Raw genomic sequence first — 24,681 nt, 5'->3', positions numbered from 1 at the left:
CCTGCGGCTCTGGAGGTGGCTTCGAAACCAACAAATCCTGCGATGTATGCCATAATCTACAGCTAGCCCACCGCAATCTGTCGATGATAATTGATAACTACTTCATATCGGGACTGCGACTTGATAATATCCCTGGAACAACAGTCCGTAGGCAATTGGTGCGTAAAGGAATGCTGATTCGTGAATGCTAGACATCTTTTATCTGAGAAATATTCTCACACCGCGAGAGCAGGCAGAGTTTTGTTCGGCTCACGACCATGGACTGATCGGATATAATCGCTGCTGCTGCTGCAATCAATGGTAGAGCGCATGCACACATAAGTGACACAATGACTCCTTTGGGAACAGGGTGACAGATGCCATTTTCTGATCATACGGTCGAAAGCACAATACCCTGCCGCGTGCAGCATCAGTTTGAAGGATGCCGTCGTTCTGTCAAACGGCGTCTACCGGCTGGAGAGGTACAAACGATCAGCGCTCAGCGCTCAGCTTTTGGCCGTACGAGTCGCACTCTCGGGGTTTAAATGTTGTGGGTCCATGTTTGATGATCCTGGGTATATATGACATGATCTGGTGGAGGCGTGTCCACCGTCAACCGAGTCCCCCAGCGAGCCCGCTGAAGGCCTGTAGAGTCCTCTCCTGCGCTGATGTCTCACGTTCCCACCTCCAACGAATGGAGCTCTTCAGCAGTGCAGCCCCAGCCCAATGGCGACATATTTGCCTCTTTACTCAGTTTCGAGATACGCTGGAGGGACCGGCAGCCATTTCTTGAATCTCGAGGTTACATGTTGCGTCCTAGGTATCGTCCAGGCTGGGTGCCTTCGTGGAGGGGAACCGCAAGATTTCCGATCTTTTTCGAGGATTCGTTGACACTTCCGGTGCGCAACGATCATCTGCCCACCTCGTCCATACTGATTCTTTACAGTTCCGAGAGCATCTGGTCGATGCAACCAGAATTGCTGACGGGCAGCTTGTCTATATCAAACGTGTTCAAACTGGTGACGATGAATCACAGATCGCAACGATGCTTTCCTCTCCGCCCTTGCGGGATGACCCCGAAAACCATTCCGTTCCCATCCTAGACACCTTCCGTGATGCAGAGGATGAGAATATATCATACATCGTTATGCCGTTCCTGCGTCTCGTTGATGAACCTCCTTTCGCGCTAGTTGGAGAAATGGTCGACTGCGTTGACCAGATTATGGAGGTGAGCGTTGCTGACTGATTGCGCCGAAGCAGGATCCTGAACATAGTATTAGGGCCTTGTCTTCCTCCACAAGCATGGAGTGGCACACCGGTGAGTGTAATATCGTTTCAGCCCACGCTATGCTCAGGTATCTCTGTTATAGCGACTGCACATACAAGAATCTCATGATGGACGCACATGCTATGTATCCTCAAGGCTTCCATCCAATCAGGGAATCTTTCTTCCCTGATGGTGTAACAACGGCTGCCCCCCACTTGCGACGAGCTGACGTCAATGTCAAGTACTACTATATCGACTACGGCATATCGGTGTACTTTCCTCCAAACGCAGATCAAAAGCTCGTAGTCGGGACTCTCGGGCGGGATCAAGAGGTTCCTGAACTGTCCGACGATGTTCCGTACGATCCTTTCAAGGTGGACGTATTCATCGTCGGAAATTTCTTTTTACATACCTTCTTTGGGGTGCGTTGCGATTGCGTGCACTGTCAATGGTCATATGCTCATAGCGTGGTAGAAATTCACAAACGTCGACTTCCTACTCCCGCTGATAGCATACATGACGATTGCTGATCCCAGCCAAAGACCAACTGCTGCCCAAGCATTCGCTTATTGGCAAAAGCTCCGTGATACTGTCTCAGAGCTCCACATGATGTGGCATCCTCGACCGCGTGACGGATCGCTGATCTCCACCGCTTTCTTCGACTTTGTATCTCTGGTGAATGCTACTTCCTACTTCGGGAGGCGTCTGACAGGATGGGTGTAGTATGTTTTAGAGTAGTCATTCTGCGATAATGCCGATCGAAAGGATGAATAGGTTTGTGGAGAAGAATGCTTGCTCAATATAACACGGTCTGCGGGGCAAGGTACGCAAGTACTATGAATAGAACAAGCACAATGCCTCATAAGGACCCGCACACTCATCTCGCTGCGATAACATGGCTTTATTGTACGAGCTGTGCTCTATTCCGATGCGCGTGTGTCATTCTCGTTCTGGGCGCCCAGCGATGGGGCCGCGAGCGTTAATGGCATCATGAAGCTCAGCACAGGTGTAGTTTGGGCCCGCTGACTTTGGTGCACCGCCTGCTAGAAGAACAAAAGTCCCATACTTCAAAGCAAGGCTGCTAGCTTTCTCTGCTGACGGCTAGTTGCGGGGTGTCAGGCAGGATCCCGGGACTGGCTGTCTTCCCATACCATCGATCCATCCGGGGCGGCGATCTCGGTGATGAAATTTCGGGTTGGTGTATTTCGAGATTCGGATATAAAAGTTGAATTCAGCGTGCGTTGGCCGCCAACGTCCCTGCGGAATGTTCAGATATTCTCGTTCTTGAGGTGATAATCTCGGACTAGTTTCATTACAGACAGTTCTTAGCGGCAAGGATCTTCAGCATGTAAACAGTAACGCGCCCTTCATATCATGTTCCCGAGCTCAGTGACGGGCGCCTAATCTTTCAGCATCGGCCGCCTCATGCATCATGTACATAGCTTCGACGACGCTTTCAGCCCGCATCTGGCGGTGAGATAGTACGCTGGTCACGCCATCAAGTCAAGCTTGAGCTCTCTTTCAGCAAGGTATACAAGTACAAGGTAAGCGCGGTACTCGAATGAATCCCAAAATTAGCCGATTTCCATCTCCAAATCATTGTCCGTCAATCTCAACCTCGGTGCGGTCAATTGTACGTATCGCAATCGCTTCATTCGCTGCCCAGGTGTCCATTAGAGCAAGACACGACAAAGTCAACGATGGGTCATACCTACATGGATAGGGTCGCCTTTCTTACGGCTTCAAGGCGTCGACCTCGCTCCAGAACGCCAGACGCCGTTCGACGACTTGCGAAGAAACGGAGTAGGTCGCTGGAATCTCCGGCTCGCCGATCGCGCCCACGTAGAACGCATCGTAGGCTTGCGGCGGCACGGCCTTCGGGTCGCGGCTGAACCCGAAAATGATACAGCCAAGATCGTTGTTGTAATACCAGCTGCGCGTCCACATGTTGAACGTCGTGAGCATGCGCCCAGGAACTTCTACTACGTATGTCTGTCCACCAAGATCCGTGCGGTTCCACAGGTTCTTCTCGGTGCCGTCGTCCAACGTGAGCGTGACGTTCAGCGGAATGCTACCCTGTTTCACTGACGCCTTCTGTATGTTGTACGTCTTGTCTGACGAAGGACGAGGAATTTCGACGGTGTACTTCTCAACTCCACCCTGGTAGTTAGCGATGATGCCAGTAGTATCCTTGCGATCCGTCTCGGAGCCCCAGAGTGCGGGACCCTCACCCTTTGGATAGTTGACGTCGACAACGCGAGGGGTGTAGTTGAATAGCTCGATCTTGATGTTGGAGATATTTGCAAGAGGTTTGCCCCATGGCGTCGTCACTGAACTGGCCCAGCCGCTCGCAGTCGCATCCCAGTCATCGGCCGTTCCGTAGGCCCGGCTGTAGACGTCCTTGAACGGGATGTTAGACGTTGGTTTCGGATGCGTGACGGGGTCGAGATAGACGAGGAGCAAGCGATAATCGTCGATCAGGACGATTTTCTGCTGGTTAAACGCCTGCCAATATTGCCATATGTCCGTCTTGTGCTTCCCCGGGCTGCTAGGTGCTCCTTTCTTCAGATCGGCTTCCTTATCGGCGACGACTTTGTCGAGATAGGCAATGTAATCCTTCGTCGCCTGGGACGCCTGATCGACAATCGTCTGGTACTCGGCAGACGTCCAACCCCAGTCCTCGCCGTTGAGCACGCAGTCGCGAAGGAGTGTCATGTGCAGCTGGGTGAAGATCGCGAAAAGCGGGGAGAGGACCCATTGATAATCGGGGTTCTGGAAGCTGGAGCGCGCTGCGACGAAGACTGTATTGGTCGCGACGAACTGGGTGCGTATGAGGGCTGAGCCTCCAGACTTGACCGCGTTAATGTAGAGCTTCAGCGCGTCGCCGAGCCCATTGAGCTGCGCTTTCAACAGGCTGAAGATCGCATCGGTGATCTTCTGGTCTATGAGCTTTTCGACCTCTTCCCTAACTTGATCCCACACTGAAGGACCACTGGATGGCCAGAGGACCCCTACTAGCGCGGAGATAAGCTTGCCGACGTAGGGGATCTGCGAGAGGCCGAACTGGACGACCGCTTTGAGAGCATTGAGAATATCGTCGTTCGATATTGCCACTGCGGTCGATGCTTGCACTTCCGCGCTGGCCTTGATCTCTCTGAGGTGTGGATCAGTCGTTGTTAATAGTGGTATCTGCAGATAACTGACACAGATGCGACCTCCATGGCGAACTTGGTGTAAGAAGGTACAGATAAAAGTGAACCTGGAGAATACTGCGAAACAAATGTGAGTATGCTCCTGAATTCCTTACTCCACGGTATGCAGCACTAAATAGTGATACAAACCGAGGAATAGCGACAATAGCACCAATAGCTCACCTGTTCTTCGGTAAATGCGATCGCTTTCGCGCTCGACCCAATTGCCTGCACTCAAACCCAGAGACCATCGCGATATATATACGCATAAAATCGGGCCGCGTGGTTGGGAACCACCGACTCCGAACGTAGTGAGAGCGCGAGCTACGCTGCCGAGAGAAAGGTTTCATCAAATCCATATGGTAGTTTTGCCGCGAAGTGACGCATCCGCAGTCTCAACGTATGTTACGGTGAGATCTGTACGGGATGCCAAGGTACCGGGCCACCTCGAGGTCAATTGAAAGTCGGAGTGGTCCAAGAACTAAGCTAATGGGGTTTTGAGAGCGCGGTCACGTTGTCCTCTGCACCTCGACATTTCTTGTCTTATGAGGAAAGGTCCGAAGCCCGATTTGGGTCATTGCATGCATCTGCGCTTCGTCCACGGACGACGAAACATTCATCCAAGTGCAGTGCAATTTCTTCTATTCATCCCCAACATCGGCTTTCCACGGTGTCCGACCCTGCATGTAATCAAATGCATGGTTCCCATCTGGGTGAATAAGAACTGTCAATAGGACGCACTATGGGTCGGCACCTTTGACTCCGTGGTCCGCGACCGTGCCCGCAACATTTCTAATGCCGATGTCTTTAACACAGTGAAGGTGCGTGGGCGCTGTGGTGGACCCACGGATATTCGTGAAAGCGACTTACTCTTCCCCCCATCACGTCTTTTCAGTAGATCAAGGCAGGGCTTAATATTCTTCTCCTCGTATTTCCACTAGTTTTGACTATGCAAGCTAGGGATTCTCAGCCCCTCGTGCCACTAGCACAGAGATGATCCTTCTCTTTCATGAGGAATACCATTGTCAATGCCGTCTGGCAGATTTGCTCCACTTACTGAGGGCCGTAGTCCCATACTTGTGAGTCAGCCCGAGTTGCTACACGCAGTCTGATCCTTCATTTGTGACGGCTGTCCGGATATGCTTAATTGGTGTTCAGATCGGTTGCCTGAATCCACACGATGTTCTACACAAGAGACTCAAACCCCAGCGCGACTGCTGCGCGGGACTTGGTGTTATCGACATTCATCACGACGCACCCGGGATGCAGCCACGGCATGTAAGTGTCACATCCTATCGTTTCGATGTACACTCACTTTTGCAAGAACGACATCATCAAATACACTTGCTCGTGCAATCTTTTCATCGGCAGACGTTTTCTTGTCGACTTTGCAGCAAACACACCTTCGTACTAGGTCAGGCTCACACATCAACACGTCTCAGGGATTGCGACCTATTGCGCTGAAGATTCGTAGAAGGCGTCATATTATGGTCTTGGGAACAGGGGGTCAGACGGCACGACTTCCAACAAGCAACGACGAACGCACCGCACCGGCCCGGAGATTAGGAGGCGAGGTTCCGAACGCAGAGGGAATGCATATGACGAATGGTTATCGGTCTGTTCGACATCAACACCTATCCTGCGACATCTCTGCGGAATATTAGCACCCTCTTATGCCATAGATAAGAGGCTGAGGCGACATAGCGGCATCAATTCAGCATGGCACTCAGGCCTATAAATGCGATGAAGTTGTACACTTCGCACAAGTCAGTCCTCGTCGTCCATAATCGGGAACAGTCACTATGTCGAGCACGCAAACTACCACACTCGCCGAGTCCCAGACTCCTGGCTCGCTTTCGGTGCGCACATCGACGGTGCCGCTGATCCCAACTGGTGCCTTGGACAAGTACGAATACGTCGATCTTACATCTGTGCTTGGACGCGAGTACCCGAACGTCCAGCTCAGCGATCTGCTGAACGCCGAGAATGCCGACGAACTCATCCGAGAGCTTGCGATTATCGGTAAGTTCGATATGAATCCATCACAATGGCGGCATGCGCTTATCGTTACCCGATAGTCTCACAGCGAAACGTCGCCTTCTTCAGGAACCAGGATATCACTGTCGAGCAGCAGAAGCTGGTGCGTTTGCGCGATTTGTTTATCTGCAGCATGCTGACTCCTCTATGAAGCTGGGAAACAAGCTCGGCATTTTGTCTGGTCGTCCTAAGGAGTCAGGATTGCATATCCATCCCACCACTCAGCCTTCGCCAGAACTTGGGCTCGAGATATCTGTCATAACCTCGCTAAAGGACAAGTGAGCGTCTCAGTCAAAGTCATCCATTTCACCCTATCTCACTCACCATGCTATAGGAAGAAGGAATGGGAAAATGAGCTCGACATCTCGCAGTTCGCGAGTCGGGAATGGCACTCGGAGTAAGCTGATCGCAATCACCGTGATGTACTAAACGTAGACGTGTTCATCTAGCATCACCTTCGAGCCAGTCCCTTCGGATTTCGCGATCTTGAAGATACATACTCTTCCCGAGAATGGCGGGGACACTGTTTGGGCGAGCGGATATGAAGCATATGACCGGCTGAGCCCGCCGTTTGCAAAGTATTTGGAGGGACTCAGCGCGCTTCACGACGCGAAGAAATTCAAGATCTACGTGGAGGCGTAAGTCTATCAGCATCGTTGCAACGTGACATTGTTGACAATGTACCTGAACCATTATCACAGAACCGGTAACACTTTTCAAGAGGGCCCGCGAGGAAACCCAGAGAACGTCGGGGATACTCTGCAAGCTATCCACCCCGTCATCCGAACGAACCCAGTAACCGGATGGAAGGCTGTCTTCGTGAACAAGAAGTATGCTCCAATTCATATTGTTGGCTAAAGGGTCGGCTATAACGTATATCGCGTTCATCAGCTTCACCAAACGTATTCTGGGGATCACCAAGGATGAATCCGACATCACGCTTGACTACTTGCACCGACTGATTACCGAGAACCACGACCTGCAGGTCCGGTTCAAATGGCGAAAGTAAGATACAACTTCTTCGATCGTGCTGTAGTCAACTAATTGTGGTATTCGATACTCAGGAACGATGTGGCCATCTGGGCAAACTCAGCAAGTTTGCACAACGGTCAGTCGCTGGTTCCGCGTACCGTTGATCAATGTTGACATATTCTGTGATAAAGTGACCCGCGACTATGACGCACACCGAGAGGGCAACCGCGTAGTGTCGATTGGAGAAAGGCCGTATTTTGATTCGTCGTCGAAGTCCAGACGAGAAGCGCTCGGTCTCAAGAAGAGGATCGAATTCTAAGCAGCTGTGGTCGATATCCGCTCTATGTAACCTAGAAGTCTGTAGCCCGAAAATGTCAAGTATATCCCGTCGGATTGTCGATTTTCGATCAGGGACGCGCCAGTAGACAATGAGTTCGTGACTGAGGCTAGTAAAGCTGGAGCAGGCTCAGGCTGTTGGTCATTGCAGCCGCACGGTTGTCCAAGTACACGTAGATTCAGATATCTATGCGTTCCGATGATGATCCGATCGCGATGCGTAGCAACAAAAAACTCAAACGTACCTTCAAATGCCCTGGTATTCCTATCGCTTTCAGATTGTTGAAACGTACGACCTTCACGCACAGTCGACTTGTAGGGTGCACTCCATAACACACGTCGTATACGTCATCTGAGATCATCTGCCCTTGTCTGAAGCAAACGAGAGGTATTATATATCGTCTCGATGCTGAGCCTTCACATGAAACGAATCAAGCACCTCCTTCTCGTTCTCGTAGGCTTTCCAGATTACAGTCAGGCGGCATATCGTTGGACAGAGATGGGCAACAAACAGCGTTGAGCGTATTTGCAGGAGAAATGAACGGCGAGTTACGGCAGGAGACTCGAGAGCACCCACATGGGTCCCGATCAGATCACGCGCGCTCACTTTTCCTCGGTCGCGCAAGCTCAGTGCTCACCTCCCCCCCCAGCTTTCTTTACTCCGCTTCTCATATACCTCGCCCAGTTTCTTACATACACATCACACTGACTAACCAAAATGGCACCCAAGAACAAGGGAAAGAAGGGAAAAAAACAGGACGATGATGATTTCTGGTGCGCGATCAGTCAGCTCTAGATCCTGTGAGATCTCTCACTTTGGTACTCCTACAGGGAGCAAGCAGGCACGTCCGTCGCTGGCAACAACGTCGCACCACCCGAAGATGCAGGAGAGGCACCCGAGGATGAAATCAAGCCGCGGAAGGGAGGATTCTCTGCTTTCGCTGCATTAGGTGGAGACGATGGCGATGCGGCCGCCGAGGAGGAGGAAGACTTTGGTGGGCTCATGGTATGTGTGACTGTATTTAAGGCTGGTCATTCTGATGCCTACAAATTCGACTATCTATACAGTCTGTTATAAAGGCCTCCGCGAAAAATAAGAAGAAGGACAAGGAGAAGAAGGGCGGAAAGAAGGCAGCACCCGAGGTGTCCTTCCAGGACGGACTGCCGCCCGGCGAAGGCTCCGATAGGGAGGATGCGGCAGCTGGTGGAGACATCAGTGCGCCAAAGAAGCCAGTGGAGATGACAGCGGAGGAGCTGGCGGACGAGGAGTGGGGCCCGGTGAAGGAGAAGAGCAAGAAGGGCAAAAAGGGCAAGGCAAAGAAGAGCAAGGCGCATGAAGAGGAAGAGGAGGAGGAGAAACCAGGTACGTTAGGTTGCGGTTCTGACTACGGTACTGTCTGATCATGCCTACAGCGCCTGTGGAAGAGGAGGCTGCACCTGCTGAGACACCAGCACCAGCTACGGCGAAAGAGGAAGAGAACGAGGAGGGCGCCGCTGAGGAGGAAGGACCAAAAGTTCTCTCCAAGAAAGAGAAAGAAAAGCTAAAGAAAGAGCGGGAAAAGGCACGTAAGATTCGCAGGTCCTAGGTTCGCTCTCGCTCATGGAACTCCAGGCCAAGAAGAAGGCTCAAGTGGCAGCGAAGAAGGCTGCACAAGGCGAAGCTGCTGAGGCAGAGGCGCCTTCACCAACGACACCTGCACCAGCACCAGCACCGCTACCTGCAGAGAAGGAGGAAGGCGAGGGCGAGGGTGAGGCGGCTGGAGGCAAGGCCGAGTCGAAGAAGAAAAAGAAAAAGAAGCCAAAGAAGGAGGAGGAGGCGGTGCCCACCACAGCTCCTGCCGCAGGGAAGAAGAAGGGCATAGCGATCAGCGCACTGAAAGCGTTGATGGAGGAGAAGAAGCGACTGGAGGATGAGGCGAGGAGGAGGGAGGAGGAAGAGCAGAGGAAGATCGAGGAGGAGGAACGGCTCGCGGAGGAGGAGGCGAAGAGGAAGGAGGAGGAGAAGCAGCGGAGGAAGGAGAAGGAGAAGGTGCGCTGAATCGGCCCCGCAGGCGTCCTGGACTGGAGATCTCTTACACTTTACACAGGCTAAGCGCGAGATAGCGAAGAAGGAGGGCCGGCTGCTCACCAAGAAGCAGAAGGAAGAGCAGCGTATGGCCGAGCTGCGCAAGCAGGCCCTCCTCGCATCCGGCGTGCAGATCGAGGGCCTGCAGCAGCAAGCCGGTGGGCAGGCCTCGAAAAAGGTCGTCTACGGCGGCCGGAAGAAGAAAGCACCTACGAGCACGACGGAAAGTGGACCCGTGACGAGGGAGGCATCACCAGCGCTGGAGGAGAAGCCCGCCACGCCCGAGCCTGCACCTGAGCCTGCACCTGAGCCTGCACCCCAGCCGGAGGAGGCGAAGCCGGAGGGAGATGGCGTGAAGAGCGACTGGGAGGCGAGCAGCGACGAGGAGAAGCCTGCGGAGGGCGTGAAGGAGTCGTGGGACGACAGTGAGGAAGAGGAAGAGAAGGCTCCTGAATCGCCGAAGGAGAAGTCGGCTGGTAAGTCTGTTGGTGCATTGCATTGCAAAGGACATCGCTTACTGAAGCTTCTGTGCAGCTAATGGCGCAGCCAAACGTGCTGTTGAAGCTAAAGCAGCGCCAGCCAAAGCAGTACCAGCGAAGGCGGCAGCCGCACCCGCGCCAGCAAAGGGTCATGGCGCGGCGGCCGAGGAGGAATCGTCAGAAGAGGAGAGCTCCGAGGAGGAATCGTCAGAAGAGGAAGAATCGAGCGAAGATGAGTCGTCAAGCGAGGACTCGGATGGGATGACGAAGACGCAACAGATGGCGGCGCAACGCAAGGCGGAGGCTGCGGAGCGGCGGGCGAAGGTGCACGAGGCGGCGCTGGCGGCGAGGTCGAAGGATAATTTGCGGAGCCCGATTTGTTGCATCCTGGGACACGTCGATACGGGAAAGACGAAGTTGCTCGACAAGGTGAGTCGTGAACGAGCTTTGTGCGAAGGTAGTTGCTGACGGCATCGTCTGGTGCGCTGTGTAGATTCGGCAAACTAACGTGCAGGAAGGCGAAGCGGGTGGTATCACGCAGCAGATTGGCGCAACCTACTTCCCCATCGACGCGATCAAGACGAAGACCGCTATCCTCAACAAGGCTCGTGCTCTTCTTGGTTTGCTTATCTCACGGACTTGCTCATGCTGTGTTTCTTCACAGGATGGCTCGCAGGAATACAAGATTCCTGGCTTGTTGGTCATCGATACCCCCGGTCATGAGTCTTTCACGAATTTGCGTTCCCGTGGAAGCTCGCTATGTAACATTGCCATTCTGGTGGTCGATATCATGGTACGTCCCGAACGTCTTCCTTATTCTAATCGCACGATCTGATTCCTTGATCAGCACGGTCTTGAGCCCCAGACACTGGAGTCGCTCCGATTGCTCAGGGATCGTAAGACGCCGTTCATCGTAGCTCTGAACAAGGTTCGTCGACTGCTGTGAATCGTACGCACCATCGACTAATGTTCTTTCAGATCGATCGTATGTATGGCTGGGAAGCCACGCCAGACAATGATTTCCGCAGCTCGCTCGCGAAGCAGAAGCGCTCCGTGCAGCGTGAGTTTGAGGATCGTGTGCAGAAGACGATCGTCGCGTTCGCGGAGCAGGGTTTGAATGCCGTGCTCTACTACGAGAATAAGAACTTCGCGCGCAACGTCTCGCTGGTGCCAACCTCCGCTATCACCGGCGAAGGTGTACCGGACATGATCATGCTTCTCGTGAACCTCACTCAGCAGCGCATGAGTGACAGCTTGATGTACCTGTCGGAGCTGGAGTGTACGGTGCTTGAGGTGAAGGTCATCGAGGGTCTTGGGACGACTATCGACGTGGTCCTCTCGAACGGTATCCTGCACGAGGGTGACAAGATCGTTGTTTGTGGTCTGAACGGACCGATCGTGACTCAGATCCGTGCGCTGCTCACGCCTCAGCCACTTCGTGAACTGCGTATCAAGGCAAGTGCATTGCAAGGCAGATTGTGCTTTGAATCTGACAATTTATACTTCATCAGTCGGCGTACGTCCATCACAAGGAGGTCAAGGCGGCTCTCGGTGTCAAGCTCGTGGCTCCGGATTTGGAGAAGGCAATTGCCGGTTCCCGCTTGCTCGTTGTTGGCCCCGATGACGATGAAGAGGAGCTCATGGACGAGGTCATGTCCGACCTGACGACCCTACTTAACTCGATTGACAAGTCCGGACGCGGCGTCTGCGTGCAGGCGAGTACACTGGGTTCGCTGGAAGCGCTGCTCGACTTCCTCAAGTCGAGCAAGATCCCTGTCTCCGGTATCAACATCGGTCCCATTCACAAGAAGGATATCATGCGCGCGGCCACCATGCTGGAGAAGGCGAAGGAGCTTGCATGTATTCTGTGCTTCGATGTGCCGGTCGACAAGGAAGCGGAGAAGCTCGCGGATGAGATGGGTATTCGTCTGTTCAAAGGTTGGCACTTCGGAGTTTTCGTACGCAACGTTCGGTCGCTGAACAGGTTCTTACAGCGGACATTATTTACCACTTGTTTGACGCCTTCACGGCGTACAACAACGAGATCACGGAGGCGAAGCGGCGCGACGCCGCTCCCCAGGCAGTCTGGCCATGCAGGCTCAAGATCATCGCTGCCTTCTGTAAGCGTGACCCTATCATCCTGGGTGTAGATATTCTGGATGGCACGTTGCGGGTGGGCACGCCGCTATGTGTCATCAAGGTCGACCCAGAGACGCAAAAGAAGGAAATCATTGACCTCGGACGAATGTATGTCGATGTATAACTTCGCTCAACCGACTTGTTACTGAACTGAACGTAGTACCTCGCTGGAGATCAATCACAAGACACAAGACGTGAGTTTCGTCTGAAGACTTCCTTCCGATCCGATAAGTACTGAGCATTTCGCACAGATTGTGAAGAAGTCTCAAGCTGGCGGCGGTGTTGCTGTGAAGATCGAACACGCTGTGTACCAGTCGGCAAAGATGTTTGGGCGGCATTTCGATGAAAAGGACGAGCTCTACAGCCATATCACGCGACAAAGTATTGATGTCCTGAAGGTCGGTCTTCATTGATTCTTTTTGCCTTGGACGGTGCTCACAAAGATCCAGACTTCCTTCAAGCAAGACGTAAGCAACGACGAATGGCTCCTTATCAAGGCACTGAAGCCTGTGAGTGCTGCCGTATGGTGTTCCTTTGCTCATGGCGTACTGACGTGCTCGATCTCACGCAGCGTCTGAACATCCAATGAGCTGATCTGATTGTACATGAATTCATGTTATCAATGAACATCTGTACCTGTTTCAAGGAGAGGACTGTCGCATTGGGCGCACGATCGCGATCATGGCGCCTGAGTGACTCGTGTGGAATCCTTACATAACCGCATTGTATTTATACCGTACCTCGCTCCTCAATCTGCATCGTTCTCTTCCCTCTTCCTTTGCTTCTTGCTTCTAGTTCATGCGAGAGATGAACACCGAAACCGTAAACATCATCGACACGAAGATCGACAGCGAGCGTGTCTCGCTCGGCGACGAAGACGAGATTCAGCTGGTAATTACGATGGTGCAGCTGGAAAGAACTATGCGGGGGAAGGGCTTGCTGTGACTGTATCATCGGTAACGTCGATCTTCAGTACATGGTGACTGGAACGGCTACGGGTATCCTCGTTGTGATGCTACTCGCCGGCTTGCTGGCCATTTCGTATAATGACCAACTCGAGCGGAGGGAGCTGATGATCAGCGAGGGTTGAGATCACACCGTTTGAACCTGAACAGCGCTCATACCTGCGTAGGGAAGCCCCCCAGTGTCACCGTATTCTAATCGCCCCTGCAGCAGCGGGGGTGCCAACAGAGCTTACTGACCACTTTTCTTTGTCTTTCTCAGCAAAAGCTCGGATACACACAGGTAGCTTCAATGAGACTTTCTTCTTCGACGCTCTGATGCGATCACTGCATTATTACAGCAACTTCACCGTAGTTGGAGCCTTGTAGAGAATTTTGCGGCTAGCTTTGTTGCTCTCAACTTCATCGGAGGCGTCCGGTGAGCATTGATCCCAATTTGCGGTTCCTTATTTTATTGACGCCGTTATCATCAGTGCTGGTATTTTTCTTGGGTTGCAAGCCGGCGGACCCGCTGCAACATGGTACGTGTTGCTGTTCTTCCGAGTGCTACCAAGATGGCTATATGCGCTTCGCAGGTCCACCTACATCATTTCGATGATTGGCATGTTCATTACGGCGGCCGTCATGGCTGAGATCTGCTCTGCCTTGCCGTTGAGCGGGTCTATCTACGTCTGGAGTGCTGAGAGTGCCGGCCCGAAACATGGACGTTTTTTCGGCTTCATTGTTGCCTGGTGGGCGTGTACGGCTTGGATGACGTTCGCTGCTTACTGCTGCCTGGTACGTACATTTATCAGTCGTCTGCGAAGTACTATCCCAACGAAACACATTACCAGGCGTCGGCTAACTACATCGTCTCGGAACTGGTAGTGTATAACATTAACTACCCAGGTGGTGTCGGGAACGACACCATTCAATGGCGCTCTCTCGTCTGGGCGATTTCAGAGGGATGCCTGGTTGTCGCAGTTGCGATCAATTACCTTCCCCCGAGGATGTACTCCGCCGTATTCAAGTTCTCAATGGCTTTGTACATGCTGGACTTCATTCTTTGCCTTATCTGGCTTCCGATCGGCGTGTCTAAGTCCTATGGTTTCCGCTCGCGCAAGGATGTGTTCACTCTTGTTTGTATGTGCGCTTCCATCTTTGTAGCTTCACGTCGCTGATAGAACTGCATCACTCAGACAACGACACTGGGGCTCCTCCTGCATGGAACTTCCTCTTATGCTTGTAGGTCCTCACCAACGTGTCTTGACCAACGTAGCTAACCGATTGCTAGCCTGTACTCTGCCGGGACTATGATTGGTTTCGATGCGTCTGGGCACGTTGCCGAAGAGACGAAGCATGCTAGGTGAGATCTCCTCTCCGATAAACTAATGAATTGCCATTAATGGATTCGCTTCAGTGTCATCGCCGGCCGCGGGATTCTGTACAGTTGCATTGCCACGGGTGTCCTTGGATTCGCCACCACTATTCTGTTCCTCTTCTGCACGCCAGATTTGGACACGCTGTTCTCCTTGGGCGCTCCGCAACCATTCGTCCAGATCTACGCCATGGCGCTCGGCAAAGGCGGAAGTATCTTCATGACAATTCTCGCAACGCTTGGACTTATTCTTGTACGTTGCATGTTGTCATACTCCCGATTACTGTGACTTATGCATCCGCGCAGAATACGAGTGTCTCCATAGTCGCTGCATCCCGCCTGATTTACGCTGTCGCTCGTGACGGTGTACTCCCATTCTCTGGATGGATTGGACAGGTCGACGCGCAGCGCCAGCCTCGTAACGCCGTCACCGTCATGTTCGTTTTCGCCGCGGCGCTGCTATGCACGATCCTGCCCAGTTCGGTCGCCTTCTCCTCCCTCACGTCAGCGGGCGCCATTCCCACCACTGCGGCGTACGGTTTGATTGCACTGCTGCGTCTGATCGCAACGCCGGATGATTTCAAGTCGTCGCACTTCTACTTGGGCAGGTGGAGGAAGCCGTTCTATATTATCGCCGTACTGTTCAATGGCCTAATTTTCGCGGTAAGAGCCTCATTGCGTTTGCTAGCAGCAAAGAGCTAATGGAGATCGCTCTGCTAGGTTCAAATCTCGCCGTTCTATTTCCCAGTCGACGCTCAGTCATTTAACTTCGTCAGTGCTTGCCATTCAGTTTTCTAGCTGTAGCTGACAGGTTCTTGTGCACTCAGGCACCTGTCATCCTCGGCGCGGTCACCATTTTTGGCATCCTTAGTTGGTACTTCATTCCTGAAAACAAGTGGCTACGCCGCGACCAGGTCCTGAGGGCGCTCGAGGTTGCTGATGAAGAGCCTCAGGCTGGCAGTTCCAGCATCGATGGCAGAGATGGTGCTCGGCTCCGTCGCGATTCCGTCAGCAAGACTGTCGACGACGAAGTTGATGTTCAGTGAAGCAGAGTGTGCGATTCCGTCCGAAGGTTGGATCTAGAGATACACGAAGACTGCTTAGATCTAGTCAAGTTGATGTCCGTATCGATCGAATGAGTTGAATGATATCGAATGATATCAAAAGAGGCCGGATGAGGGGTTTGTTTAATAGCATAGATAATCCTCGACTGCGCGTTGCATATCTTATGTGATTAGATTTTCATGCAAGCAAACCTTGTAGTCTCTCAGACATCAGTGCGAAATTCGTCCTGCAGCGGTAAGAGCCTCTGACAGGCTGCCTCGACATCGTCAATCTGCAAAGGAGGTCAGCTATCGTGACAAACCCCGACTCGTGGGGGTAGTACGTACCTCCTTCGGCGCATTCACTGTGAGCACGACAGGTTCATGCTCGCCGACGAGCACCTGGTCCTGTACATATGTACGAGCACGCGTGTGGGTCAGCGAACGATCATTGTGTAACCAGTATGCGTACCTCTATGCGGACGCCTAAGTTATGGAATCTCGTGGGGAAGTATGGTGTGGGCGGAATATAAAGGCCTAAACGTGGGGGGAGTAAATGAGCAGTGCGTAGCTGTCGATGTCTTTGTGAATGTACCTGGCTCGATGGTAATCACCATACCCGGCTTGAGTCTATCATGCACACAACAAGCAGTCAGTAAATCAAGAGAAGAAGGCCAGCATGCGACATACGGCTGATGCCTATCGAAGTGGCTGGACTCGTGCAGATCTACCATTCCAGAGCCAGACCTGTTACTGGACCGAACATGACCTGTGATCCATTCAGTACTCACCAATGCCGACTGGATGCCCGACAAAATGCGGGTAACACTCCCCCATCTGTTTCTGGACCTTCGACCCCACCGCACCATCCCACTGCGCAAAGTCTGTAAAGCCGATGGCGGCAAGCTCGATGCGAAGAAACTCGACGCTTTTCTGGTGGATCTGCGAGATCGAGAACCCCGAGTGCACAGTACAGAGCGTGATGAGGTGCTTTTGCGCATGCAGGACGGCACCATAGAGCTCGCGCTGTGCCGGTGTGAACTTGCCTGAGACCGGGAATGTGCGAGCTGCGCAGCAGAAGAGGTTGTCAGAGCATGAATTCAAAGAGGTTGCTTCCTCGAGACGCACTGATATCTGATGCGTAGCCACTGCGCCAAGGGCGTGAGCTTCGCATGTACACGGCAACGTGATCATCTGGACGCGGATTGCAAGAGGCTTACTTGTATTCACATGCTGCATCCATAAGGATCATCTCATTCTCTCTAATGAGCTGGTTATTTGCAGTGTAATGGATCGCCAACGCGTTCGGACTGCATGCAGCGCGTCAACTTCCTCGCACGACTTTGACAGCGACATGCTATACATACCCAGAAGCGACAACAGGGACATACGCAGGGCGCTGGGCGCCCATGCGAGCGCATACATACTCAAAATATGCAGCGACGTCGTGCTCGGACATACCGGGCTCCACGAAGCGCATCGTCTGGCAGCAGTATCGGTATCGGGCACTAGCACGGAGCAGCTGAAGGGACATACGCGGTAATGCGCACGCGCGCTAACATCTGCGGCGGCACGCATAACCTGCTGTTCTGCCGTGCTCTTGATTGAACGCAGACGTCCGACCTCTGGAGCGAGTGGACGGGGTTTGAGAGCACCGAGCGAGTCCAAGACGGAATCCTGCATTGAGCCTTTCTGCGAGGTGAAGGCACTTCCCATGTACTGCAGAACGTGCACGTTCAATGTTCAATGGCCGGATTTTCTCATCTTCAATCGTCACAAACGCACCTTGAATAGTGAGCGGAGACCTTGCGTGCGGTGACGGTTATTTCGAGCCGGCATATCTACATATACATGCTCCGCGTCACTCAAGAGCTTTGTGAGCACGCCTGGTAGCTGTTGGACATCTTTCGCTTCGTCCAGACCGAACATGTTCACGATGTCCCCCGAAGACGTGCGCGCACCATCCCATATTGCTTGCGCTGGGTCGGGTAACCGGTGGAAAAGGATAGCCCGGTACCCACGCTCGTTGGAAGGCTTCTTTTGAAGGACCAAAACAGCCTCTGGCTCCTCAAATCCGGTGAGATACCAAAAGTCGGATGCCTGACGGTACTTGTAGCTGCAAGGGGGTGAGCGGCACCCTGGCGGTAGGGAACGCGCTGCTTACAATATTTCTGCCACAAGCAGTCTACTTAGCAATTTTGCATCACATCGACGTATTGACCCACGCACGACCACTCATATACTTGACGTCTCCCGCAAACGAGAGGACCAGACTGCCGTCCGGGAGACTTTCCATGAGAGAGCGCCTTCTGTGCTCATATTCTACCGCGGTAATCCCGGGAGTAATTTCCCCCTCCTTCACTGATCATCTTCAACGTAAGCTGATATGAATATGCCGTTTGCCACTCACGGAGATGTGGATGAGACGGATGTAGTGGCTGCCCGAATTTGGAGGGTTTGACGGCCGCGTTCGCTAGCGCCAAGGCATGTGTAGCATATGATCTTTGTCTACGAGCACACCTTGGGAGTGTTGAGAGATGCTGCGCACGCAGGACTCTGCCAACTGCGACGAGCGGACGAAAAGACATGAACCTGCGCACCGCGAAGGACTCCGAGTAACATAAGGGGATGTCGCGATGCACGTGACGAACGCGTATCTCTACGACTTACTTGACGCGCTCTACGCGTCGCGTCTGCTTTCATATTTGTGAGAAACCCTGTTTTCCCTATTCTTTTCCCGTTCAACGAGCCTGGAAAAGCAACATACTCGAACATTAAAATACTAATGAACGATGTTGGTCAACACCTGCTGTCAGGTGTGTCACCCGCATGAGATGCACGGTGCCATTGGGAGCTCACTCGTCTTCGTTTCCGACTAAGGTGCTGTTTCTGGGTTCGCGTCGAGCATATGTCTTCAACCGCGTAAGCCATCAAACATATGAAGTGATATTCATTCTAATGCATCTCACTCTCTGGTCTCTGCAATGACATCGTACTGAATGCAGTCGATCTTCTGAAAACCCGCCTGCAGCAAGGCGACGGAACAATGCATGGGCCAAGGTCCGTGAACTTTCTTTCTTTACATGTGATCTTTATATATTCATGTACTCCTCCATAGGCCTGCCGGAACCATTGTATCTATTGCCCGTGATATAGTCAAGAGCGAAGGAGTGCTCGGCCTATGGAGAGGAACATCACCCACGCTCCTACGGTATTTCATCTCCCGCTCATACAAGTCGTCTCCTCTCATTCCTTCCCACCTCCTATTAAGAAACGTCCCTGGAGTTGCACTATACTTTACCGGCCTGAACTACACCCGGACGCTCCTCGCCTCTACTCGCTACTTTGCTCTCCCGACACCAGCCACGGAGCGCACACACTCAGGCTCGGTCCTTCCCAAGCTTAACAAGCAGGGAAACCTTCTCGCGGGCGCAACGACGCGCGTCGCCATCGGGGCCCTGCTCAACCCTTTCGCAGTGCTCAAGGCACGCTACGAGGTGGGCTCTCAGTCACTACGCTCCTAGCTTAGCCGCTCATACATCCAGATCGTCTTACCCTAATTGCACCTAGAGTGACCTATACGCATATACCAGTGTCTTCCGCGCCCTTGGTAGCCTCATCCGCGCAGGCCCTTCGGAGCTCTTCCGCGGCATTCTCGCCGCGTCCCTCCGCGATGCACCCTACGCGGGGCTCTTCGTACTCTTCTACGAGCAAATCAAGGCGGAAGTAGGTGTGTCCCCGCGCCGCGTCCGTCCTGACCGCTTTCATCTCTTCTCGGTAACGTCAGGGAGTGTAGCGATTGACGCTCTGCACAGCTAGTGTCGTCTCACCGACCTCGTCGGCGTACTCGACCGGCATACATAGCTTCTCTGCCGGAGCTGCAGGGATGATTGCTAGCCTCGCCACGCATCCGTTCGATGTCATCAAGGTATGCTGCTCAGTCGCCTTCATGTGGCAATCCCCAGACTCGTCATGACCTATTGGGATAGACAAAGATGCAAGTCCGCACCGAAGACAGATATCACGGCTTGCTGAGGACCGTCACGACGATCTACCGCGTGAGTGTGCTACGCTCGACAGTTGAGCACCGTCTCATGATTGATCATGCATTGCTCACCGCTACTCAGCAACGAGGCATACCCGGCTTCTACGACGGAGCAGTCCTACGCATCCTGCGGAAACTGCCCAATTCGGCCATTGCATGGGCGACGTACGAGGGCGTACTTATGTTTATGCGGACATCTCAACGTTAGCTTCATACGTAGCGGAATCCTCGACCTCATCATCGTTTAATCGCTATCGTTGTGCAGATCTACATAGTGTACATTGAGACCACTGTTGAAATAAGTGTAGTAATGACCACAGCACCGAGTTCGCGAGGCGAGATAGTGGAAAGGTGTCATGAATATTGCTTCTGGATAAGCTTCGCGATCGTCAGGAGCTGGATGTTGGACGTGCCCTCGTAGATGGCACCCTATCAAGGACAAACGTATCAGCGAACGCATCTTGCAAACATCGCTGTACAATCTACTCACGATCTTCGAGTCTCTCCAGTACTTCTCAATGCCCGTCTCCCTCGTGAAGCCAACGCCACCCGCCCACTCGATCGCCGCGCCCGACACGCGCTGCGCGACTTCGCTCGCATACAGCTTCGCCATCGCCGCCTGCTGTACGAACGGACGGCCCTCCTCCTTCCGACGTGCAGCGTTGTACGTCAGCAAGCGCGCTGCCTCGATCTCCGTCGCTGCGCGTGCTTGCTGGAAGGACAGACCTTGGAATGTGCCGACGGGCTGACCGAACTGCGTTCGCTGGAGAGTGTACGGCACGGCTTTTTCGAATGCCCCTTGTGCAAGACCAAGCATTTGTGCGGCGATGCCGATGCGGCCTACGGAATGGTAAGTGAGTTTCGCAGTGCATTGGGAAATAAACGCGATAAGTACCTTCATTCAAAATTTCAATGGCAATCTGAATGGGACCATTCAGCGATAAGCGATTTCAGTGCTCAAAAGGCTGACCTTGTATCCCTTGCCGACTCCGCCAATGACATTCTCCTCGGGCACGCGCAAATCATCAAAACTGAGCGAGCACGTAGACGAGGCGCGTATACCGAGCTTCTGCTCCTTCTTCGCGATCTCGATGCCCATGTCCTTCGTTGCGATGAAGCAGGTAATGCCCTTGTAGCCTTTGCTTGGGTCCGCCTAGAACGCGCCAATTAGTCGTGTTCAGAATTAAGTGCTGATACGGGGCTGACGTTGGCAAAGATCAGGAAGACGTCCGCCTCATACGAGTTCGTAATCCACATCTTGCTGCCATTGATAACCCAATGGTCGCCATCTTTGACCGCACGCGTCTGTAGCGCAAACGCGTCCGATCCAGATGCCGCTTCCGATAAGCAGAACGAGCCGAGCTACACAGACGTCAGCCGGACGAACACCAATTGTCTCAGAACTGGAAGGCATACCTTGGACTCTGACAGTAGCGGGAGCCACTTCTGCTGCTGCTCCTTATTTGCATATTTGCGCAGAATCGTATTGACGAGTGTGTTGTGCACGTCACACAAGACGGAGACGGAGGGGTCGACTTTGGCTAGCTCCTCGATGGCGATGATGGCGGAGGTGAAGGACGACTCGGCGCCACCGAACTCGCTGCTTGTCTCAATACCCATCAGCTGGAAAGTCAATTAGTACCTCTAGTTAAGCGCATATAGTCCATCGACGTTCAGTTCATGTCAATCACAATATCAGGCATTCCTGATATATGATTACTTGTGCGACGTCATGATTGATTGCGGGAATAGAACTGAACGTCGATGTACGCGATGAGAAATGGCCGACATACCCCTTGCTCGAAGAGACCCTTGACAACAGTTGGGTCCATCATTTCATTTTCGTCCATCTCCCTGACTTTAGGGGCGACGACATCCTGCGCAAAGCGTGCCACTATGCGAAATTGTTAGGGTGGACGACAGCTCTGTAAATGCATCAGGGGACTAATCACCAGACTCCCGCAACATTTGCTCCTCCTCTGTGAACGAGTCAAGCGAGTTCACGGGGGGCTCCGACCATGCCGCCTGTGAGACGGAGAATGACCTGGAGAAATTCTCAACCCCACAAATCCTGCGGCATCGACACTCGAGGTGCACTGACCTAGCGGCAACACTTGGAGCAGCCGCGCTGCGGCGAACGCTGTGCCCGACGGCCTTCGATGCTGCTCGCAACATTTTTGCACGGAGAGGAGATTGAGGAGGAAAACGATGCGGACTCAGGCCCTGACAAGGAGCGGTATATATGAGATGCCGTGAAACGCGAACGCGGGGGCGGGGGAATGTCTGGGGTAATCACGCGCTTTCGGCTCCGGCATGCTCCTTGCCGATTGATCGAGCTCCGTTTCGTACGAAGTTCGTCGAGGATCATTGTATACCTTATGAACGTTACAGATATCAGGTGTTTGTATACATGTAGCCAAACGAGTTCATCAAGGCAGCAACCAGGCCAGAAAAAAAGGGTTCCAGGCTAAAAGGAGCCGTCAACTAGTAATTCTATGTCCACCGATAGGTGCGTGCATGATGATGGGTCACCACGGTAGGTAGTAGTATGTATGCTGTGAATACTTAGCATTGCTTCTCAGTTTCATATATAACGTAGCCGTTCTAGCACTGACAGTAAAGATGTATTGATCAACGGGCCGATGGCGGGAGGCCGCCACAAGAATGAGACTCTAAAATCATGAACTTAACCAGCATAAGGAGAAATACTAGGTTGCAATGCGTGATATCCATCCAAGAACTCTACGAGAGCGAAGTGAAAGGTAACGCCGAAGCAGTCCGCCGTAACATCTTCAAACAACCAATCGTATCGGTACCATCCATCGTTCATCTCCCTGGGATCGCTCTGCATGCCTAATGATATTGTCCGCATGCTTCAAACGCAGCCGCGTCCTATACCGTGAATTGTCGCAGCAGCCTCTCATACCTACATCCCATTCAGTTGACCATTCTCTCGGACATCATGCCAAACATCACTTACGACAGTAGTCATCCCCCTCGCGCATCACCACCCGACAGACCGTCATCGCCGCCATGTCCATCACATCCGGCTCCTCAACGAAACAACAATTAATGATGGCAACCTCGCTGATAGGATCTGCAGCGGACGCATCATCAGCTTTCTGCGCGCCATCGGGGCGGAGCCTGCTCCGCACGAGCTCGACGAGCGCCCTGCCGCTCAGGTGCCCGCACCACCGCAGATCGAGGCGGGTCAGCCGTGGACAGAGCCCCTGCGGGTCTTGGAGCAGCGCGAGCATCGCGTCCGAAAGAGACGACTCGTGCAGCCGCAGCTCGCGCAAATTTGAAAGTGCCTCGAAACACTCTACGAACGCTTCCGGGGTCAAATCGATGTCGTGCAGCTCCAACAACTCGATCGACAGTGGACCGTCTTCGTGCTCCGTGATGGTCCCTTCTTTTCCGTAGAGGAACCGCAGGAGACTCGGCCCGAGCGGCTGCTGGCGGTATCCGACGTCTTCGAGAGAGCGGAGGTGCAGCCGGCGCAGGCTCGGTGCGCGCATATGCGGGAGAAACCCGTTCATGTCCGTCGGCCCGTACATCGACAATTCCTCTAGGTGTGCTAAGCACACTGTCCGCGAGGCGTCGACTTCGGGGACGAAGGGCTGGACATACATCAGCGGCATCGCGAGTGCGAGGGAGCGCAGTTCTGGGACACCCTCGAAGAGCGTGAGCAGGGATTCGGCGGCTAACGGGCGTTGAAAGAGGCTCTCAGTAAACGTGAGGTCGAGTCTGGTGAGGTGAGAGGGGAATGTGGGCTTGTCGGGTATGCAGAGCGGGAGAACGTTGGATGTGTAGAGCAGAGCAGAGAGCTTGGGTGCGTTGTGCGGACCGAACGCATCTTCGAACGTGTCGGGCGGGTTATCCTCGCTATCAGTAGGATCCTCGAAATGGACTTCCGTCGCGATGTAGACCTCGCGCAGGTTTGGCAGGCACGCCCCACGGGGCACACGAATGCGCGCGATGCACGAGAGAATGTGGTCCACCTGCGTCGAGTCGGGCGACTCGATCACGAACGTGCGCCACTGGCGCATATGCTGCAAGAGGATCTCCATGACCTCGCCGAGCTGCCAGTCGGGGCACCAACCCGTCACGACGGTGATATCGAGCGGCGCCTGGCGCGCCATGCCAAGCCAGAAGCGCGTACGGTCGAGCGCGTCGGGCGACGGGCAGTTCACGTAGACGTGTGACCACACCCTTGGCGTGCATGCCGCCTTCCTCCACGCAGAGCATACGTGCGAGACGGTGATGGGCGAGCGCGACCAGCCGTCCGCGACGCACTGCTCAAATATCTTCGCGAGGAGCTCCTCGGGGATGCGTCGCGCGAGTGTGATTACGCCCTTGCATTTGTTGATGGCTGCCTGGTGCTTCTCCTGCTCTCGGCGGAGGCGCTGCACTTGCAAGAGGAGGCCGGTGATGTGCTCCTGGATGCCGGAGATGGCGTTCTCATGTTCTCGTATTTCTGCCCGCGCGGCGAGGACGTCTTCTGGAGTTGGCTGGCGGCGGTAGCGCAGTCGATCATCTGAGTCTGACATCTCAGCTGATGCAAGTAATTACGGACCACTGTAACCTACATAACGATTTCGTTAGCGACCTGGGTAGCAAGCTGTAACAGACCGGTCTGTTATTACAATGCTCTTGAACTGAACGTGCACGATCTGCGACAGGAATGCGTGAGATGTAGTAGCAGTGTTACGACGTGCCAAATGCGGCAGCTTCGTCGCCTGGTGGCGTGGGCGCTTGAGCGATAGTCGAGCCACGTGGAGGCCACATATATCCCGTCCAGCGAGCGCT

The 24,681-nt window shown here is 53.5% G+C and overlaps 9 protein-coding genes across 9 annotated transcripts; 5 read left to right on the top strand and 4 right to left on the bottom strand.

Moving 5' to 3' along the window:
* Positions 1-647: 647 nt before the first annotated feature.
* On the top strand, positions 648-1,969 carry LAESUDRAFT_638707 (uncharacterized protein; the record flags this gene model as incomplete). Its single annotated transcript, XM_040903485.1, has 5 exons — positions 648-878; positions 926-1,213; positions 1,237-1,265; positions 1,350-1,668; positions 1,721-1,969. The coding sequence occupies 5 exons, from the start codon at positions 648-650 to the stop codon at positions 1,967-1,969; spliced, it is 1,116 nt and encodes a 371-aa protein (XP_040770683.1).
* An 893-nt stretch (positions 1,970-2,862) lies between these two features.
* LAESUDRAFT_719498 (twin-arginine translocation pathway signal) lies at positions 2,863-4,944 on the bottom strand. The gene is made up of 4 exons (XM_040907640.1): positions 4,621-4,944; positions 4,451-4,515; positions 2,958-4,400; positions 2,863-2,904 (listed from the first exon to the last, which is right to left on the bottom strand). Exons 2-3 carry the CDS (start codon positions 4,465-4,467, stop codon positions 2,981-2,983), a joined length of 1,437 nt encoding a protein of 478 aa, XP_040770682.1. The 5' UTR covers positions 4,468-4,515; positions 4,621-4,944; the 3' UTR covers positions 2,863-2,904; positions 2,958-2,980.
* A 323-nt stretch (positions 4,945-5,267) lies between these two features.
* Positions 5,268-6,135, top strand: LAESUDRAFT_32751 (uncharacterized protein). The gene has a single exon (XM_040902034.1). It carries the CDS (start codon positions 5,577-5,579, stop codon positions 6,099-6,101), a length of 525 nt encoding a protein of 174 aa, XP_040770681.1. The 5' UTR covers positions 5,268-5,576; the 3' UTR covers positions 6,102-6,135.
* Positions 6,136-6,239: 104 nt separating this feature from the next.
* Positions 6,240-7,765, top strand: LAESUDRAFT_640318 (taurine catabolism dioxygenase; the record flags this gene model as incomplete). The annotated part of the gene is made up of 9 exons (XM_040903591.1): positions 6,240-6,459; positions 6,516-6,577; positions 6,628-6,752; positions 6,809-6,871; positions 6,924-7,112; positions 7,176-7,304; positions 7,366-7,479; positions 7,539-7,582; positions 7,638-7,765. 9 exons carry the CDS (start codon positions 6,240-6,242, stop codon positions 7,763-7,765), a joined length of 1,074 nt encoding a protein of 357 aa, XP_040770680.1.
* Positions 7,766-8,500: 735 nt separating this feature from the next.
* On the top strand, positions 8,501-15,830 carry LAESUDRAFT_754167 (uncharacterized protein; the record flags this gene model as incomplete). The annotated part of the gene is made up of 29 exons (XM_040911854.1): positions 8,501-8,556; positions 8,614-8,788; positions 8,851-9,145; positions 9,196-9,296; positions 9,362-9,811; positions 9,870-10,323; positions 10,382-10,755; positions 10,820-11,119; positions 11,174-11,254; positions 11,305-11,700; positions 11,838-12,264; positions 12,321-12,573; positions 12,626-12,659; positions 12,717-12,863; positions 12,915-12,974; positions 13,261-13,356; positions 13,439-13,550; positions 13,598-13,617; positions 13,690-13,710; positions 13,769-13,845; positions 13,901-13,948; positions 14,003-14,204; positions 14,261-14,549; positions 14,606-14,651; positions 14,701-14,772; positions 14,827-15,037; positions 15,091-15,447; positions 15,505-15,555; positions 15,612-15,830. 29 exons carry the CDS (start codon positions 8,501-8,503, stop codon positions 15,828-15,830), a joined length of 5,424 nt encoding a protein of 1,807 aa, XP_040770679.1.
* Positions 15,831-16,051: 221 nt separating this feature from the next.
* LAESUDRAFT_690390 (uncharacterized protein) lies at positions 16,052-18,415 on the bottom strand (the record flags this gene model as incomplete). Its single annotated transcript, XM_040906066.1, has 13 exons — positions 16,052-16,120; positions 16,176-16,235; positions 16,300-16,364; positions 16,423-16,457; positions 16,518-16,554; positions 16,619-16,894; positions 16,956-16,975; positions 17,048-17,137; positions 17,195-17,310; positions 17,364-17,546; positions 17,613-17,943; positions 18,053-18,188; positions 18,238-18,415. The coding sequence occupies 13 exons, from the start codon at positions 18,413-18,415 to the stop codon at positions 16,052-16,054; spliced, it is 1,596 nt and encodes a 531-aa protein (XP_040770678.1).
* A 157-nt stretch (positions 18,416-18,572) lies between these two features.
* On the top strand, positions 18,573-20,080 carry LAESUDRAFT_690387 (mitochondrial carrier; the record flags this gene model as incomplete). Its single annotated transcript, XM_040906065.1, has 9 exons — positions 18,573-18,643; positions 18,708-18,749; positions 18,833-18,887; positions 18,946-19,038; positions 19,099-19,324; positions 19,398-19,557; positions 19,643-19,755; positions 19,817-19,885; positions 19,955-20,080. The coding sequence occupies exons 1-9, from the start codon at positions 18,613-18,615 to the stop codon at positions 20,078-20,080; spliced, it is 915 nt and encodes a 304-aa protein (XP_040770677.1). The 5' UTR covers positions 18,573-18,612.
* LAESUDRAFT_719492 (acyl-CoA oxidase) lies at positions 20,051-22,124 on the bottom strand. Its single transcript, XM_040907639.1, has 9 exons — positions 21,974-22,124; positions 21,825-21,916; positions 21,666-21,766; positions 21,289-21,495; positions 21,079-21,234; positions 20,843-21,025; positions 20,768-20,792; positions 20,363-20,712; positions 20,051-20,301 (listed from the first exon to the last, which is right to left on the bottom strand). Exons 1-9 carry the CDS (start codon positions 22,045-22,047, stop codon positions 20,227-20,229), a joined length of 1,263 nt encoding a protein of 420 aa, XP_040770676.1. The 5' UTR covers positions 22,048-22,124; the 3' UTR covers positions 20,051-20,226.
* Positions 22,125-22,664: 540 nt separating this feature from the next.
* On the bottom strand, positions 22,665-24,422 carry LAESUDRAFT_639796 (uncharacterized protein; the record flags this gene model as incomplete). Its single annotated transcript, XM_040903558.1, has 2 exons — positions 22,665-22,798; positions 22,853-24,422. 2 exons carry the CDS (start codon positions 24,420-24,422, stop codon positions 22,665-22,667), a joined length of 1,704 nt encoding a protein of 567 aa, XP_040770675.1.
* Positions 24,423-24,681: the final 259 nt, after the last annotated feature.

Source organism: Laetiporus sulphureus (genome assembly GCF_001632365.1).
Source record: "Laetiporus sulphureus 93-53 unplaced genomic scaffold LAESUscaffold_1, whole genome shotgun sequence".
Lineage (NCBI taxonomy): Eukaryota > Fungi > Basidiomycota > Agaricomycetes > Polyporales > Laetiporaceae > Laetiporus > Laetiporus sulphureus.
The sequence above is the reverse complement of the archived record's forward strand: the minus strand, read 5'-3'. Positions and strand labels throughout refer to the sequence as shown.

Coding starts and splice junctions, on each gene's coding strand:
- LAESUDRAFT_32751 (XM_040902034.1), top strand. CDS start 5,577: ATGCTTAATTGGTGTTCAGATCGGTTGCCTGAATCCACACGATGTTCT.
- LAESUDRAFT_719492 (XM_040907639.1), bottom strand. CDS start 22,047: ATGTTGCGAGCAGCATCGAAGGCCGTCGGGCACAGCGTTCGCCGCAGC. Junction 21,026..21,078: donor TCTTCCTGATCTTTGCCAAC/GTCAGCCCCGTA, acceptor GGCGCGTTCTAG/GCGGACCCAAGCAAAGGCTA. Junction 20,793..20,842: donor GAGTCGGCAAGGGATACAAG/GTCAGCCTTTTG, acceptor GGTCCCATTCAG/ATTGCCATTGAAATTTTGAA.